Raw genomic sequence first — 20,208 nt, 5'->3', positions numbered from 1 at the left:
ATCTCTCGAAGACATAGAAAGAATTATTAAAAAAAAACAACATTATTTTGAGGATCATAACCTTGACTTCTTGGAACTGGCCGACCGCTCGTATAGCGCTCGTGAAGGCCAGATAATTTGTGGCTTCTTACTTCTTCGGATTCAAAAAGCACGTTAAAAAAAAAAAAAAAAAAAAAAAAAAAAACTGGCGTCAAAGTCTCTTAAACGAATACGAAAACATGAAATGCTATGATGCTTACAAAACAACAACTACGATGAAAGAAAATGAGGAAAGAGGCCAAGCATGAACATATCTGTTTAATTGACTGCAGAACATGTTAAATTAGATGGCCAGAAATCAATTTGAATGAACGAGCGCAGCATGTAATCACGTGACTATTATCATTATGAATTAATGAACGGATAGTGGAATGGTGTTTGTCGTATATATGGATTTCAGTTGAAAAGTGTTATTTAGAATAAGGTTAGAGGTAATGTGAATGTTTCAAAATAAATTTGAATGAAGAGATTATGACATTGAACTACCATGTCATCTAGGCGAAATTTTTGCTAAATTTAATTCAACATTAAAGAATTCGATTAAAAGAGGTGCGAAATTGGCCCGGATGCAGGGCCCTTGACAGGTATAGTCCCAAGGTATACCCACCCCATATGAATTAAGTGTTTTTAGGTGAAAAGAGTCATGTATGCCTATTTTCCTTGGCAGTGGAATTAACAGCTGAGATACGTAAAACACAAACCCATCCAGTTAAGGGGCCCCCAGCCAGTAGCTGGAAAATGCTCCCGTATTATATTCTAAGTGAAAAGAATCACTGCTATAATTTCTTTTGCAATGGAAGTAGTACTCAACGAGGTATCAAAAACACCTAAACCAGTTATATAGCTGTACGGAGCCCCAAGTGTCCCCACATGTAATTCCACTATCAAGATCTGCATCCCAATCTATTCAATCTGTCAGATCGGGAGAGAGCGTCAAAAGTGTACGGGAACCGAGAGCATCGTAGCAGCAGCGTTTGGGTGATGGGGTTGGATCTGGCAATTTTACAGATCGGGAAGAAATTTTGAACTGGTTCAAAATTTCTTCCCCATCTCCCCATCAAGATTGACCTATTTTGAATCGTAGCTCAAACGGGGAGAGAGCAGTGACAGTGTAAATACCGCGGGATGAGCGTAACAATTCCAGGTTTTTCTGACCGTAGTAACAGCGGCACAAGAACGGGAAGTATAGTCTCTACTAGACACCGACGACATGGCCCCGCTGCTGCGCCGCTTTCTTGATCAAAGCACGACCTTCCCGCTTTAACGACGCTCTCACTAAGTTCTCTACTCCCGTATAAAATCAAGGCCTGTTCCTACTTCATTCCTGCTTCGATAACGCTGTTGGCCGCTTTAGCTACGCTGTTCCTACGCTTTCCCAGACTCAATTATGCATGTCATCCGCTCTCGCCGCTCTAAAATCGAACGTAGCCGATACGCTGGAAAATGTTTGCCAGAACAGCAAAACTGATGATGATGAGGAGGACGTTGTCGTTGTCGCGAAAATGAAGACGAAGGAGCGCATATTTAAGAAGAAGAAGAGATGCAAACAATAAAGAGAATAAAGCAAAACACTTTGGAGCTACTGTGTGGGGCCCCGTGCAAGATAAAATATCTGATTTTGGTATTTTGATATCCGATGGATACTACTTCCATTGCAAAAGAAATTAGCCGTGACCCTTTTCGGCTGAATGAAACCAATGTGTGTGTGTGTGTGTGGGGGGGGGGGGGGGGCACTTTGGGGCTACTGTCTGGGGCCCCATGCAGGATAAAATAACTGGCTTTAGTGCTTTGGATATTTCTGATGAGTACTACTTCCGATTGCAAAAGAAAGTAGCCGTGACCCTTTTCAGCTGAATAAAATCAATGTGTGTGTGTGTGTGTGGGGGGGGGGGAGGGGGAGGGGGTATAAAAGGGGGCAATTCGGGGCTACTGTCTGGGGCCCCATGCAGGATAAAATAACTGGCTTTGGTATTTTGGATTTCTCTGATAGGTACTAATTCCATTGCAAAAGAAATTAGCCGTGACCCTTTTCAGCTGAATGAAACTATTGTGTGAGTATGTGTGTGTGTGTGGGGGGGGGGGGGGGGGGGGAGGGGGGGAGGGCACTTTGAGTCTACTGTCTGGGGCCCCGTACAGGATAAAATAACTGGCTTTGGTGTTTTGTATGTTTCTGATGGGTACTACTTCCATTGCAAATGAAATTAGCCGTTACTCTTATCAGCTGAATAAAGTCAATGTGTGTGTGTGTGTGTTTGTACGTAGGGCTTATATAGGGGGTGGGGCACTTTGGGGCTACTGTCTGGGGCCCCGTGCAGGATAAAATAACTGGCTTTGGTGTTTTGGATATCTCTGATATAACTGGCTTTGTGTGTGGGGAGCTCCTTCGGGGCTACTGTCCAGGGCCCCGTACTGGATAAGATAGCTGGATTTGGTGTTTTGGATATGGTCTCTGATGAGTACTACTAAAATTGCAAAAGAAATTAGCCGTGACCCTTTTCATCTGAATGAAATCAATGTGTGTGTGTGTGGGGGGGGGGGGGGGGGAGGGGGCATTTTGGGCTACTGACTGGGGCCCCGTGCAGGATAAAATAACTGGCTTTGGTATTTTGGATATCTCTAATGGGTACTACTTCCATTGCAAAAGAAATTAGCCGTGACCCTTTTTAGCTGAATGAAACTAAATGTGTGTGTATGTGTGTGTGTGCCGGGGGGGGGGGGGGGCTCCTTTGGGGCTACTGTCCGGGGCCCCGTACTGGATAAGATAGCTGGCTTTGGTGTTTTGGATATCTCTGATGGGTACTCCTTCCATTGCAAATGAAATTAGCTGTGACTCTTCTCAACTGCACGAATAAAATCAATGTTTGTGTGTGTTTGTACGTATGGCCTATGGGGGTGGGGCAATTTGGGGCTACTGTCTGGGGCCCCGTACGGGATAAAATAGCTGGTATTGGTGTTTTGGATATCTCTGATGGGAACTACTTCAATTGCAAAAGAAATTAGCCGTGACTCTTTTCAACTGAATAAAATCAACGTTTGTGTGTGTTTGTACGTAGGCCTATGGAGGGTGGGGCCCTTTGGGGCTACTGTCTGGGGCCCCGTACATGATAAAATAGCTGGCATTGGTGTTTTGGATATCTCTGATGGGAACTACTTCCATTCAAAAGAAATTAGCCGTGACCCTTTTCAGCTGGATAACACCATATTTGTGGGGCCCTTTGGGGCTACTGTCTTGGGCCCCGTATAGGATAAAATAGCTGGCATTGCTGTTTTCATGATAAGTACACCCAAAGGAACAATATCCACCAACTTTTGTCCGTGACCCCCTTCGGCTGAATAAATCGAATTTTCGGGGTCCCTTTTTGTGGCCCCTAGGCTTACGGTACAGGATGTGACTTGCCAGCAATTCATTTTATTGACCCTTGGCCACATCCTTATATGATGAGACCATCAAAAAGTGTGACCCTTTTCAGCTGAATAAATGCTCTGGGCCCCCGGTCTAGTCGTATTGGAGGATCACTTTGTTTGTATACAGTATATCAAAAAATTACAATCGGATTTCTGCATTGATAACATTGATAATGCGATTAAACCGTCTAAATGTAATATCTGGGTCTACACATATAACATCTTACCTATGTTTTGCAGAAACCCCATTCTATTTGGTTAAGCGGTCACGAAGAAATGTGAATCGTTGTAAAGCATGTCATGGGTCTGTTTCTTCCAAGTTTAGCACTTGCTCTTGGAACTGCATGCCAATGTGTGAACACAATGGAAGGAACGTGGAGGGAAGGGGCTCCTGACATGCTCTAAAATATACTTGTGATTTCTCTTTGACCATCAAAGCAAATCAAATAGTGTTTTCTGGAAGATGTGGGTAATAGGTAATAGTTTCATATCCTCAAATTGTACTCGGATTGATCCGCTATTTTTAAAGTTATCCTTCGAGGAGGATCCCGTTCCATTCTTCTTCTCTGATTTTTTTTTTTTTTTTTTTTGGGGGGGGGGGGGGGGCATAAGGTATATTATTGGTTTTGACCCCTTCGTCAGTTCTTTAAATGAAAGGGCTAGCCAGTGAAAATAAAACGAAATAAGATATACTAGAAATAAAATGAAATAAAAATTTCAGTCATTTACAATAAATGGGACGCAACGTGTACGTTGCTAGCAAAAAAAAAAAAAAATTGCTGCAATGCGATGGGGCAGGTAAGAATTAGGTATCTAAAAGGGTTTGTTATCAGTGCTGTGAATTTGCGAAGTAAACATTGAAAGCCCTTTAAAGGCGTGAAAGATTTTGGTTGCAAGCTTTAACCTACTATTCATCACTTGCTGAGTCCTATACATAGAAGTGTCAACACAGAATTGATCGGACACTTGGTCTTAACATTAGACCACCACACCGTGTCTTTATCAAGCTTATAGTCCACTTACAGCGATTAAATTGACCCCCCCCCCCCATAAGACTTGAGAGCATGGGCAAGATAAGGCATTGTTGCATCAAGATAACCGTTACGTATATGAAACAACGCGTACACTAATTGTATGGAACAGACGAACACGCGAAATACGGCAAGAAGTGTTGAAATACACATGCAATAACTTTAACATAATTGGGTACACAAGATAACCATAGAATTATCAAGGTACAAAAGATTTTGAACCGAAATAAGCCAAGATTAAGTTTAGGAAACACCGTCGTTGATACGGAATAAGCAATGAATGCTGGGAGCTCGCCCTCTGTGCATGTATTCATTTCTTAATTCGTTATTTATTTATTCATTCATTTATTCATTCATTCATTTATTCATTAATGTATTAATTAATTATTTATTTATCTATTCATCTGTTTGTTTTTTTACCCTTGTATTTCTACTCCCGTGAATGTCTCGGTGACACAGCATTTGCAGCTCCTGCGACAATTGCTCCGGTATTATTTTCTCCAAGTACATAGGGTTAGGGTTACGGTTGTGATAGGGTTAAGGCCCGCTATGATTTAATTTGAGGTGAGGATTAGGATTAGGATTAAGGTTATGTTTGTGTGTAGAGGGTCTAGGGCAATTATACTCCCTGGGCAATTACCCCGGTCCCTTCCCCTGGCCTTAATCCTAACCCTAACCCAACTTCCTAACCCTAAACATAACCCTAACCCTAATCTTTACTCTATTAAACCTTACCACTAACCAGTATTTAGCTGGGGGTAATTGCCCTCTGGGGGTAATTGCCCGGATACGGTGTGTAGAATTTATGTTTGGCTTTGATACCGTGCGGATATCATTTTCATGGGAACAAGTGAAGAGGCTATTTTTTAACCCTATATAGTAAAGAGTCTTATATCTTGTTGTTATTTATGTGATTAATATCATCATTTTAGTTATCATCCTAGCGTCAACTACCGATGTCGTCGTCATGTAAGCCAGCACTCAACACTTCCCCCTGCATGTTATCTCTAAAAATGAGTTCATCCAACTAGCACATAGCAGAGGGGCAAAATCTTCACATAAATCCAAATACATCAAATTTTCTACATTGTTGCACTACAATATCCATGTATGGGCATTTGCCTCCTTTCAACCGATTCCGAAATCGAGTCGAAGCTAGTAAGATTATCCTGTACACTGTACGTCTGTATCGCACTCCGCTGCCATTGAATCGCTAGGAAATTTCGACGAGAAAACACCCCCTCCCCAAAAAACAAACAAACAAAATCTAACTAACTAACTAACTAACTAACAAACTAACCAACTAACAAACAAAAACAAGGTAGTTTGATACTGGACAAAAATTTCGAGATATCGAGAAGAAAAAAAAATGCACACACACAATAATTAACAATACATTGTATTATCTTCGTTTCCCCAACCCCAGTAGAATAGAACCCCAATGGAATATAGGCCTACCATATACTCTTTTTTTTTTTTCGAATCAATCTCGGGATGAGCTTGAAACATATTTTTTGAATGAGCGATTTTTTTTCTTTTTTGGATGATTTAGAGTGCGTTGACCTTGAGGAATTCATTGGACATCCCTATGATGTCTGGGTTGAAGGTTACGTCACAGTGGCGATAATCAAGGTAGTTGAAATATTAAGGCATGCAATGTCACTTCATGAAGTGTTAATGATCAGTTCTTCTTTGCATCAATATAACAATACATCATTAAAAATTTATCGTGTGCGCGACAGAATGTAAGCGTTTTTGTTTGTTTGTTTTTTTTTTACTCACTACCGTAGTGTATTCCAGTCTCGACAAGTTTGCTCTTTGACTTTCTTTGTCTGTGACGTTATACAGGAACGGAACTGGTGGGGCCGAGTAAACGACCAGTCGCAGGCATCGTGACCGCCATGTTCTTCTCTGTTGGCTACATGTTGCTGGCGCTGATCGCTTTCTTCGTCCGTGATTGGTGGCTTTTACAGATAATCATCAGTATTCCCTCCTTCCTCCTACTTCTTACCTTTCCGTGAGTGGACGATTCCAACGCTATATTATACAAAATGATGCACAGGATAGAGTGTGTTAGTGTAGGCGTGGTGCACTCTCGGGTATTTACAATGTAGTGCAACATGCACTCGGCTTCGCCTCGTGCATGTTTCACAATTGTAAATACCCTCGAGTGCACCACGCCTACACTAACGCCACGAAATAATCCTGTGCATCATTTGTTTTATAAAATGGGTCGAAAATTCGAAAACTAACATCATTTTTCAGCGTTTTTCACGTACCTTTGTGGGTCAAGACGTCCGAAGATGTTCGTCCCAAACATTTACGCACGTCGCACTCGCGGAAGTCCCGCACATACAGTATAAGTATAATGGGGGGTTGGGTTTCCGGACACTTAAGTTCCCGCATGAAAACTTACTTATTTTACATAGAATATGCACCCTTTACCTTAAAGACTTGATATAGACTCCTCATATAGGCCTACTAGACGACATACTCTGAAAACGGCGTGAAAATTAACCTGCTAAATCGTTGGATTTGCTCTTCAAAGTGACTCCATGTTCGCGTCCGGTCCCATAACGCTTGGTCTACTGTACTGTAAAGTGTACGTATACGTATAGAGTATAGAGTATACGTACGTACGCCACACATGTTATGCACAAGGGAAGACAGGCCGGCCGGCCGGCAGCCCGAACTAGAAGTTGTTTACAGGATTGACAGCGCGTATGCATGCAATTCATCAAAGGAGCCGCCGCGCGCACAGACGATCGGCAATCTACCATAGGATTACAGGCAGTGCAATTGTACTGAAGTGAAGGAAGGAGGTGTGTCTCATTTCAGCGCTTCCTATTGGCTACATTCTTGAACCCATTTTATAAAAGCCAATACACCCCGCCTCTCCCCTCCCATTTCCAGTAAACCCCTCCCTCTTTTTTTTTCAACGCCACTCTTCTCTACCGTGTCCTTCAATATCACAACATTTCTTATTCAAGTATAATCCTTGTTTCTGGAAAAAAAAAATCTTCCCTGGAGCATTTACAAGTAGTACTTCACACACGAAATATAAGTTACTAACTAAATAAATTTCTGAACTCACGGCGACAGCAAAAATAATAATACTTTGGCATTCAAGTAGATTTGATTGAACTGTATACATTGTCAAAGTTGTGTGTCGTAGTGGTCACGGAGGGGGTTATCTTATTTGTCCTCTTCGGTAGATTGTGTAGGACCATAGCAATCAAATTGATGGTGCACGTGGAATCTCGTGATATAGGCCGTATTCATGTAGTGTTCAATCGTTGATAAAGTTGTGGCAATAAAATCCAACATTTTGTAGGATGCGTTGCTGTTATAGTAGTGATGATTACGTTATCAATAGTTTCATCGCCGAAGATAAAAATGGCAATGCATAAGAGTTCATAACTGTATACTGATATCGCGAATCCGATATTAAGAGATACTGATTATCAACGACTCTCTTTTTTCAAAAGTATACTCTTGCCGTGTTTTTGGTTTATCTCTTCTTTCTTTCTTTTTTCATCGTAGTTTCGTTCCCGAGTCGGTGCGGTGGTTGATCAGCCGTGGTCGTACGGAGGAAGCAACTTCTATCATTGTCAAAGCGGGCAAGGTCAACAAGGTGAAGCTCCCCGACCCGATCTTTTCCGACGAAGAAATCAGGGAGCAGGTAAAGTTTTAATGTGTAATGTCTTTGGTAGGCCTACTCCGTGGAGATGAAATCCTCACGTGGTCACACGGTATTTCTCAGTTTCGTTTTTATACAGAATGGTGAAAATGATACGAAATAAAGAAAAAATAGTGCTAGTAATAATAATAATAATAATAATAACAATAATAATGATAATAATCATGATAATAATAATAATGATGATGATAATAATAATAATGATAAATTCTACTTAAAACTGATATTAAATTGTAGGCTGGTAATGGGCTTTACAGTTATTATATATTAGGAATGCCTCTTTGATGAACAAAGTTCTACAAAATACTGCTGATATTAAAGATAAAACAACATTACAACATTACAAAAGGAGACAGATTGCAAAATAACCAAAAGTCCTTCAGAATGCCAACAGAGAAACCTTTCTGCTACAGTATTGGCAACACTATATACGACTAAGGTGCCTATTGTTTCTGGCTCATGTTGAAAATTTCTCTGATTTTTTGTTTCCTGATTTGTGCATATCATTGTAACACGTTTCATTTACAAAGTACCCTTCCCTCCAACGTAGAATACAAGGTAAAAATTCAGAGTTGCCCATTTTATAAGGACTATACGTGACATCGTCTCCAGCAAATCTACCCCACGACTCAGAATTGTTCGATTTGAGAAAAAAGAGTCTCTCAGTGAAGTGTATTTTGTAACATTGATTTGTCTAAGCAGATTCACAAAGTGATTGTGAATTGTAACGAAATGAAATAATCTTCGTAATGCCATTGCGACCAATCAGAAACCCTAGTGTAAATAAGGAATGCATAGGGTCTAACTAACCTACCTGGGGTATCTCCCCACTTTTTTTTTTAAAACCCCGGAAGTGGCACTAGAAAATTGAGCTAAAGGCCTTTATCTACTTGTTAACTTATAAAAACCCGGAAGTGGCACCAGAAATATAAACTACCCATTACACACACACACACACACACACACACACACACAAACAAACACACACACTTAAAAAAGAAAGAAAAAACGTGGCCCCGGCCGTGTATTATTATTGTGCCTTTATTGATGAGACACTCGGAAAGCTATGCGAAGATGAATACGATAATGAATGAATGAAATTTTGTTCCTTATATATTGAAAAAAAAGCAACTCAATTAACTTCACGCCTTCTTTTGTACAATACGAATGAAACATCTAACTACGCACAAAGCTTCTGCTAGCTCACTGGTAGCTAGAACAAAGTTGTGTACATTGTATAAGTCGCGAAAGAGAGACACTTTTCAATCTTATAATCTTTTCCTCTAGGAAGCGGCCACAACTGCGAAACCTCTTACCATGTTGGAACTTTTCAAAACACCTAACCTTCGAATAAGAACTTTAAACTGCATGTTCAACTGGTAAGCGCTTTGAAACCTCATTACAATATTACATTTGTGTATATATATGTATATATATATATATATATATATATATATATGTGTGTGTGTGTATACATACATGTTTATCCATATATATATATATATATATATATATATAATCTTCTCATGATTTCGCCAATTTTAACAATTTTAATTAATAATTTTTGTGAATGTTTCCATTTTCGGGTTGCATAAGAATATGAAACATCAATTAAAATATATGATTAAAGATTGTGATACTGAGCTCAGAAGATTAGATTTGTGCTAAAATTGATAGCTAATCATGGTGCAGTACATGTACTGTTATATCATCTCTCTCTGTCTCTCTCTGTCTCTGTCTCTCTCTCTTTTTCGTTTCTTTTGCTGAATTTCCAGCATTGCGAGAACACTCTTAGACGAAGCAGCAGCAGCTTTTGTAAGAATAATTATGATTTTTTTTTTAAAGAAGCAGCGTTTACAAATGGGGAGCAATATGATACACACGTCAGGATGATGGAGAATGAATATAATCTGAATGTTTGTCATTATCTTCGTTAAAAATCAGTTTGTGATGATAATGCTGATGATAACTGTATCCCTATAATCACTGTAGTTTTTCAAGAGTGTCTGTCGTATGCTGTTAGAATCATGACTCGCATTATAATCCTCAATATCTATTGCGATTTGCCTGACCGTCTAAAAGACGTAATCATTATCCTATATACTTCATTGTCATTTACCTCGCCATCGCTATTAGATCGTAGCAGAAAAAATCACTAAAAAGAATAAATAAAACAGGGTGAGTACAACCGCCGCGTTTCTCATTCAAAAATTACTAAAGAGGACCATCATGCAACTTTAAACAAGAGTTCTTACGAACTTTGCTTTCATAAAGCATCTGCAGTAGAATAAACTTCGTGTGGGGAATAAAAGCAGTGATAATGATCATAATGCTAAAAGATAACTGAAATTAATTTTTAGAGCAATCGATTATGGATTGCCAGACATTTCATGTGTAGAAAGTCAATAATATCAGTCAGTTTTGTGGGAACTATTTTTCATTCACAAATGACGACAATGACATTCATATGTATAGTATGTTTCATTTTTTTTATTCATTTGATTTTGATCAATAACGATAATTTTAGCAACATTGCTGAAAAAGATAAAGATAAAAATATAAGGTATTTTGAAAAATGAGGGAATCACTACATCTTAAACTTCGTTTCAACTCGTTTATAATTCATTATGTGCAACAGGACGGTGAACACCTTGGTTTACTATGGTCTCTCATTGAGTACCTCTGACCTCGGGGTCAACGACTACGTGGCCTTTTTCATTTCCGGCGCGGTCGAGGTTCCCGCCTACATCTGCAGTATCTTCGCCATTGACATCATCGGACGGAAGTGGACCTTGTCCGGGTCCATGTTGGCAGGGGGTGTGGCCTGTTTGTGCACCATCTTCACTCGTAAGCACTCCTCCTTCGGTATCTTTTTGTTTTGTTTTGTTTTGTTTTGTTCAGTTTTGTATTTGTCGTCATTATCATTATCACTTGTATAGGACACGAAAAATATCTTCGTTGTTATAAATTGACATCGATGCACTCTAGTTCTTCTGGTTTCACGTTAATCACATAAGCTCTGTCTTGAAGGAGTCTGTTTCTGAAGTAGACATACCCAATCTGGATTTAAACTTGCTCCCCATTCTGACGGAGATCGCATCATATTTCATGCATACTGCTAGAAACGTTGATTGCTTTATAGAGGTATTTAATTACCCGTACTCGTCCAAGGGACAATCAATCCGTTCCATTTGGGAAACGGGTGACCTTCGTATAAAGTCAATAGGCATTTCAAAATTCAATATGGAACGGGTTAACGTGATGTTCTGGAAACAATCATCGGTACAGTCTAATATCACGAAAACTTTCAGAGATCCATCCAACATTTTTTCTTCTTCCATCATTACAATATAATCGCCATCGTCTATATGCGACATGAAAGTCTTTAGACCCGCATTTCTAGATTCCAATGATAATAGAACTGTTTGATTGGGCGATCAATGTCGGAAAATTTATACTGTGGCTCCTTTCCACTAATTTACTGTTCAACAAACCATTGAGCAAGCGGAAACCTGTTACCATAGGGGAATGATTTATCCACAAGCTGCAACATCCACGACATCACCTATACTTCTGAAGGATGGCAGGTAATGACGAGTTTGGTCGCAAGACTGGTCAAACGCAGCTTTGAAATATTTCAAAGTAATTCCATCATAAGATAGAGGAAAATGAAATCATTCCAGTTTATATCTTTTTTTTTTTAACAAGGAATATTCTTTCTATACTATCACCTGCCATAATGTGTTATTCGTTACTTTGTACCTTGTTTAAAGGAGACCTCCGGATGATTTTTCAGACTTTTACAAGTGAACAACTATAATATTGGTTACACTGGGTGCACAGCTTCATAATTTGTAGTGATTGGGACGAGGAATAGGAGTGTTTTCAAAATTTACAACAAATCACAATGAATAAGGATGATGACATGGCAGCCTCACAACAAGAATGTAGGGTTAGGGGCTCATGGAAGCATAACAAAAGAAGAAGGCATGCATAAATTCTACACAGGGGAACTTGTTAAGCATGAGGTATTGTAATGGAATAACATTGATACATTTCTGAAATATGTGACGCTCCTATGTCATCATCTTTGTTCAGCGTAATTTGTTTTAGGTTTTCAGAGTATTAATTTCTCTCCTCAAGGACAACAATAGATTCCACAAATTTATACATGGAGCTGTTGATTTATGTACTGCAAGATGTGAAATTATGAAAATCGTCTGGAGTGCCCCTTTAATCGCAAATGTCTCCAGTTGACAAGACCGGAGTTACCTCGTTTTGCCATTAAACACTTAATATCATATAAGTAAGATTTCAATACAGGTTCAATTCATGACGAATACCTTACGCAGTCCGTTAGTCAGAAGACATCCAGCTTTTTTTTTCTCATAATTAGCGACAAGCCCGAAGACAGCAAGCAATGGATATGCAATATGAATGTACAATTACGTCCTTCTAAGCTGTTCTTTTACTAATAATGTTCTTATTCTGTTTGTTTCTCATGGGCGCAGTGCTTACCACAAGTGCTTGACCAAAGATTGCAATACACATCAAGAATGGCTATGTGCAATAGAATAATAATATTAGGCCTATGTTTGAATAATTCAATAGGCACGATATACAATTTTTCACCCGTGTGTACAAATTGCAATGCGTGCGCTGTAGTTCCCGTTAGCGAATAATATTACAAACGCTCCGCAATCGCGTTCTGATCACGATTATCCACTATTGATATGACGAACTATAGGCGGTTAGGCAGTATTCGCCCGCTATAGAATAAAAAAAAAAACAAAGAAAGGAGAAAAAGAATATAGTTATTAAGGACGTAAAATTACACATGTATTTTTCCCCATCTTTTTATGATAGCTCTTGGCGTATGGCGTACAACTGTGGCTATGATTGGGAAGTTTGGAATCTCCGCATCATTCTGCATCATCTACGTGTATTCCGCCGAACTTTTCCCAACACCTGTGAGGTAAGTGAGGATGGGAACATCCACTTTTAATGGGGGATGAGAGGCGTTTTGAGGCAGAGGGACAAATTGAAAGGAGACACAGGGGAGAAGAGCATGTCCAGTAGAAGTATCAGAATGAAAACCTCAGAGGTAATACGCTCATGTGCAAGATGCACTTATATTTTCCGCGTGTTTTAGAATCTCTACGGATGCAGGCCAGACCACCAACATAATTATATTCATTGAAAGTTTTATCCCTAACACTCTAAAAATGACTTATCCCGACGACCCAAAAGTTGTGGTTTGCTCGACATTGCCGGAACTATGAATGCATGCTAAAACTATCAATAGGCCTATAGATACATTTTAGTAATGAACTGCTGGACTCATGAGTGGACTGAGTAGCTTGTTACTACTTACTTCTATAAGTTTGAATACACTGATATATTTCTAGTTTACTCGGGCCTGGATGTTCAGCTCTCTCACAATCTAAAATTTTTTGGTGTGATTTTTTTTTTCTATTTCGTTCGTTCGTTCGTATTTATTTTGCTCCTCAGCTCAAATCAAATCAAATCAAATTGAATTGAATTACATGGGTGTGACAATTTTTAACAAAATATAACCAAATGACAAAGGAGCAATACAAAAGTGCAGTGTACTACATGCATTATAAAAATCTTTGCAAAACATTTATAGTTTTAAATTTGATGTTTTATCCACTGATTCATTTCATTTACTTACTTATTCTTTATCTAATGTAACTTTTCCAGGGTGTGTTTAATCATTTTTATGATCATCTACAAGTAATATGTTGATTTATATTTTCATCTTATTTGGTCATTCTATTTCAGAATGATAATCATTCACTTCTGTCATGATTAGTCTATATGCTTGTTCACCTAAACCGATAGGAGTGTAGGAATTGGCCTCTGCTCCATGAGTGCCCGAGTGGCGGGCATTCTCTCTCCCCTCATCCTCCTCCTCAACCAGACCTGGGAACCACTTCCGGTCCTCATCTTCGGTGTATCATCCATCGCCGCCGGTCTACTCGCCCTCTTCCTCCCCGAAACTAAGGGGGCCAAACTGCCGGAGACCATAATGGAAGGAGAGCTCTTCGGGATGTGAGTGGAAAAAGACCAAAATTGTGACCCAAATACCATACCCCAAACATTTCAGTTTCAAAGCTGTGGATTCCACCCACCCCATCCCCTCTCCAATCGCTTTCTTCTTTTGTTCACTTTTGGGTCTTCCCTTTAATACTCTCTACCTCCTAAGTAGCTGATATAGATTATTGCATGCTCTAAATGCGTTCAGGTGTATTAGAAAAAATAACTACTAGTAGTTGGAAGCATAATGACTGTGCATTACAAAACCAGCAAAAAGTCGCATGCTGAGATTTTACTATAGGACTCAAAATAGGTTAGATAGGTGAACCTAGTCAATTTTTCAGGTTTTGATAATCATTATAAGAACAATCTTACGTGTTCTATATAATACTTAAATTTGGCATCATAAAACGATCGAAAAACCTGTGTTACTGCAGTTTTTTTCTGGAACACCTTTCCCGTAGACGTCATTATTCCGTAGATGTGTCTCAGAGGCAGCTGTTTCATTTTTTAATTCTAATGCCTCTTTTCTAAACAATTTTCTATGTGTGTACATTCTTTTCATTATCTATATATTAAGAGTTTATTTGCAAAAGGGGCTAGGTCCACTTTTAGTACTTTGTTTGTGAGAAATTGTACACAAGTGTATGGAAAATTTAGATCTAATTTTGCAATAATTTCTATTCAAATGGTTGTCTGCAGTTGAAATTTTCACTGTAACTAACTCAAAAGGAGTTCTGTGCAGTGATTCTAATAACTCAATTTTCATCAAAAATGGATCTAGCCCCTTTTGCAAACAAGCTCTTCATATGTAGATTAGGATAAATTAATGGTATTTAGCTTTGCAACAGTTTAAAACTTAAAGTGTATTCTTTCAGAATCTGACCTTAATAAAATCCATGTCTGGCAACTTTGTCGTGCTTTTCATGCAAGGTCACAAAATTCAAATTCACAAGGGTTTTATGCCAGGTTCAATATTTTTTTCATCAGTATCTTTGAGATTGTTGCTTGATATAGTAAAAGAAATAAAATATTAAGATTATATAACAGTTAAGCGGGAGATGAACCAAACAGATGACAAGTTACAAGAGTGTTCTGACTCTTTTTATACAGCTTGGAACTTTAAACAGAATATCACACGTGTATTAATAAGCTACTATATTTCATGAATGATATTTTTGAAAGCTTTGTTTGAGTGTTAAATCTATTTTGTAAAAAAAAAGAATAAAATCAATCAGATCAAAGTTTAATCTTCAAAAATCTTCATTTTAGAAAAAAAGCCTTACTCTTGATACTTAAAGAGTTAAAAATTCCATGGTTTCTGTATAGAAGATTAATGCTGGCATGATTTAGCAGAACTAGTGCCGATGTCATCAAATTGCAACTCTTCCAATTGTTTGTGATAATATTGGTAAAAAATTAACGTTTACCCAATAATTTTAAAACTCCAATCCCTTCTCTTAACAAGCATCACCACGACTTGCTGAAATTCTTACGCCCTTTTTATTCTTTGAATACTGTAAACCTCATTTACCTTCTAACAATGTCTAATTTTCTGAAAACCCCAACGACATAATACAGTACAATGCACTTCCGTTATAACGGACAGAGTTATAACTAAATTCCCGACAATATTACTTATAATATGATAATTAATAATAATTACCATCTATATGACTGTCTTTATAGATTCTACTGCTCGGCTTTAACGAAATGTTGATGTAACGAAAGAAAGCTGCCAGTCCCTAGGACTTTGTTATAATGGATCTCGCCTGTATACATATCATTCTTTCTCGTCACATTTAGGAAGAAGACCGAATACGAGATTAATCCAATTAACCATCAACCGAAGGAGAGTCCGATTGAGGAGAAGCACCCTGCGACTGGCAAAGAGAATGAGGGCTTCAGCAAAGATTTGGAGTTGTAGAGAACAAAAATGGCGTAATTCAAAGGTCAACATTATGATAAAGGTCAAAGGTCGCAGCCGTCTTCAGCACCGTCAATTCACAACCACAACACAAAACGCCTGCAGCTGGCTTCATGAATTTACAAACATTTTCAACGAAATCATAACAGGAAAATGCTCTCGTATAGACTAATAGTTTCTGTTATGGCATGTCAGGTGGTTTTGGTGTGTTTTCCTCACGACATTGATAAAAATTGATTTCAAAACGGCTGAGATATCCCAAAGAAAGCGATCCTAATAAAGGGCGGGACTCACCTTTTATCAGGATCGCTTTATTTGACTTCGTTTTTGGATATCCCAGTCATTCATTTCAAACTTTTACGTCCTTTAACATTTCATACAGTGGTTTCTATATGTATCTCGCAAAAAAAGTTAAAAGCTGAATCCTCACCTCAACCAATAGTAGAAAGTACGTCCTTGTCCTCCGAGCGGAAGAAAAAGAAACTTATTGCTGACGAATCAATAACGAATGTAGGCAACATTAGCTTGCTGAGGATTTCAACTAGAGTAACAGAATAACATTCCAAGACCACAAAAACAAACAAACAGACAGACAGACAAACAGACAAACAAACAACCAAACCTTAGGCAGTGCGGATGCATTCTTGAGAAGATTCGGGAAGTCAAAATGCGCATTCGGAAAACAAGATTTGATTAGATCGAATTAATTACAAGCACGTCTAGTGTATAGAGTATTGTAGACAGGACCGAACACTCGGGACTATCATATCGACATAACACTCGAAAGAGGTTATAAATATCTCCATATTTCACTGATTTGTGTTTATATCTTCTCTTCAATAATAACTCACATTTCTCTCGTATTGACCGATTCGGGTTCGTTGAGGGCAGCAGACAATTTGTGGCACTGGGCGCAGCCATTAGCTCATTTTGCGGTGTCCCAGCCGACCCCCCCCCCCCCCTCTCCCCCACCCCACGGGCAACATGTTTATCGCGTACTTGTAACAAAGGTTCGCGCACTAAGCAAGCATTCGCGCACTCAGAACGAGACGCCCATTGGCTAAAGCAACCATGCATCAGTTTTTCATTCCGTGCGCGTGCTAATGTAGGGGAGAGGCCGGGGTGGGGGAGTGGGGGGGGGGGGGGGGGTCGGCTGGGACACCGCAGTGATGGCGCTGCTCATGCCAAAAATACACACAGCGCGTCACAGAATCGGTCTATACCCGTGGAGGTAAATTTCAGCAGTGGCTGTGAAAGCTTATAAGTCCCATTTCAGTGTAATAAGTACACAAATACAACCAGGACATGGTTTGGAATTAAACTTTTATATGTTTCACTTCAGTTGCACGGTTGCACAGTTCCACCGTTTCCGTTTTTAAAGTTTGATTTTCTCAAGAGGCATGAATATTAGTTTAATGCTGAAAATGAGCTTTAAGAGGCAAGTACCAAAAAGCAGTACTTTTTATGAGGTATATTCTGTCCTGTAAATGTTGTCGTTGTCTTACTTATAGGCCTTAAAAAGTTTATGGAGTTTAATACAAACACGTTCTGTTTTTACGTTACTCTTGTTCAATGTTTATAGAATGTTTTTCGACATTTTCATCTGGTGTGTATTGCAAAGCATCAAAGCGTATAGTATGGTTACTCGTAGTGAATTATTTGCAGCAATGGCAGTCAGTAGTAGATTATGTACATCCACTTGTTCAAATTTCTTTTATTGAGTTTAAAATATTTGATGAATAAGTTCAAGCAGAGCTTATATGTTCTTTGCAATCATCTATTTATGTGATATGTTCTTACTATCGGTTTATCAGATACCAATGAAATTTTGACCAATTCGACATTCGATGGGACATGATATAGAATAAAACAAAATTGAAAAGTTTACTTTGAACTCATCTGACTTTGTATTAATTTGATAAAACTGCTCTATTTCTGTATTCACTGCCTAGCTGTGTATCTGCTTGCAAATGCCACGTTAACTCTTTCACTTTTGTTAGCGACATGTTAGGTACAATATTGAAGTTGAAGGGGGTTATAGCTTCCAGTGCTCTAATGAGAGAGTTCATATGCAAGTGATTGAATTTTATTAAAGAATTTTACGTGACTATAGACACGAAAGGATGAACGAGTTTATGAGTTTGCAATATAATTTATAGCCATATTAATACAGTCGTCGCTTCATGGCAGCACGCAGTATTATCTCGTAAATTAAAGCATTTCCCTCTTCGTTACCAAGGAGATATCGTTTTTGTGATACAGAAAAATCATAAATCTATAGCTCCGAATGACTCTTGTGCTCTTTGACGAAATTTACTAGGTGCTTTTCAGTCAATTGAATCACATAATTATCTACTAAAAACTAATCTATAAAACAGAAATTGCTGCAGTCTCTCACGGTTTATTTAGTGTAGGAATATGCAAATTCCCCGATTATTCATTTTGTACCGTGTCGTAAAAAGTGTATAGAATCAACTTCGCGTCAGACAATCTTCATGGAATATGGGAAAAGTGGAATCGACCTTCTTAAGGCTACATAATATTTGACTTCTGTGTGCTCAGACAACAGATAACAGTACGGATTTGAATGTACATCGGAAGTTTTCTTTTCATCGACTAAAACATTAATTCGACATAATTATGTGGGGTTGATTTTGATACTACAGTATATGACATGTATAGATGATAGAGGGAGCTTTTTATACATTCCTCTCGGAAAACTGCTATTCTTTCTTGATTGATATATTCTATCTCTGCATTCCTGTTTCATAGCAGCATACTCTAAGGGGCAAGATCTGTTGACAGGGGGTCAATCAACGAGACCGGCAGCCCACGAGTTCGTCATTTAAAAAAAAAGGTCTATATATAAGTTATAATAAAGTTACAATTCATACAGCCTATGAGTTCGACACTAGGCAATAAGGATCGTGAGTTCAACACTACAGATAAAAACATCCCGAGAGTTCGACAGTACAGAACGGGGCAACATCTGTCGGTCTCGTGGGCCTCGTTTGCTTAATGTCGAACCCATGGGATGTATGACTCGTGGGCTGTATATGGCTCGTGGGCTGTATGACTCGTGGGCTGTATTGTTCGTATGGCGGTGTATAGGTCTCGTGACGTGCACCCTCAGAAAGTGCCCAGATGTCCAATTTTCGTGTTTGTCATTTAATAAATCTTGCAGCTTTATTACAGTGTTTTTTTTTCCCTTTTTAAGTTACAAAATAAATCGTCATTGTTTAATTTTCATTTCATTATGCAGAAGCCTTTACTTCAAATTCCAGCGTTGATGGATATCAGTTTACGATAACTCAGAGTGTTTTGTGTTGTTGTTTTTTAAAGAAAAAGACAACTATCGCGTTGATGACGTATCGATTTATGTCCATACTTCGGTATAAAATTGTGATCGGGTACACATTTATTTTGACTCCAGATATATGAATAAAAAGACCAGGCTGATGCAAATATCAAAATATCAAGAAAAGTACCCTCTGCAAAATAGTTGCCATCGTAAGAAAAAGACACATTAAATATTAAATTCAAATTCACACACAAACAAAAGAGAAAAAATATAGGAAGCTTGTTTTAACGTGAATATAAAGATATCTCTAGAGCACTGAACTCAATAGATAAGCAAATATAAACACACAAATGAATTAAGATACACAAGTAGAGCACGGTTTAGACAACTTTAATGCAATATTTTTTTTTTTTTTAGAGAGAGAGAGAGAGAGTCTTAAATTGTAAGAATTTTGGGATAGTGCAAGATGTATTTCTACAATGTTCTATTCTTCAATTCTCTTCAAATCTTACTTTCAATCTTTAACAAAAACATAGGATATACACTTCACTCTTTTTTATAAGTAATGAGCAATGTAAACACAGTTTTAGATGAACACAGTAGACGATAGTGAATAATTTCATAATGAAAAACCATAAATCATTAAAACATCAAAACATCCCATGAGACCGACACCATGAGTCATACAGCCCATGAGTTCAACATTGAAAACAGGTCCAAGAGTCATACAGCTCACGAGTCATAC

General features: G+C 38.5%; 1 protein-coding gene across 1 annotated transcript in view; it reads left to right on the top strand.

Annotated features, from left to right (window-relative positions):
• The window catches only part of LOC139737829 (organic cation transporter protein-like), a 31,844-nt gene extending 15,682 nt beyond the window's left edge, over window positions 1–16,162 (top strand). The window contains exons 5-11 of the mRNA XM_071648503.1: window positions 6,324–6,492; window positions 8,019–8,157; window positions 9,463–9,554; window positions 10,814–11,022; window positions 13,042–13,150; window positions 14,041–14,250; window positions 16,042–16,162. Of these exons, the coding sequence (XP_071504604.1) occupies window positions 6,324–6,492; window positions 8,019–8,157; window positions 9,463–9,554; window positions 10,814–11,022; window positions 13,042–13,150; window positions 14,041–14,250; window positions 16,042–16,162 (1,049 nt within the window). The remainder of the gene's footprint in view (window positions 1–6,323; window positions 6,493–8,018; window positions 8,158–9,462; window positions 9,555–10,813; window positions 11,023–13,041; window positions 13,151–14,040; window positions 14,251–16,041) is intronic.
• Window positions 16,163–20,208: the final 4,046 nt, after the last annotated feature.

Source organism: Diadema antillarum, unplaced genomic scaffold (genome assembly GCF_040938485.1).
Source record: "Diadema antillarum isolate AM-2024a unplaced genomic scaffold, OU_Dant_1.0 seq00000708_RagTag, whole genome shotgun sequence".
Lineage (NCBI taxonomy): Eukaryota > Metazoa > Echinodermata > Echinoidea > Diadematoida > Diadematidae > Diadema > Diadema antillarum.
The sequence above is the reverse complement of the archived record's forward strand: the minus strand, read 5'-3'. Positions and strand labels throughout refer to the sequence as shown.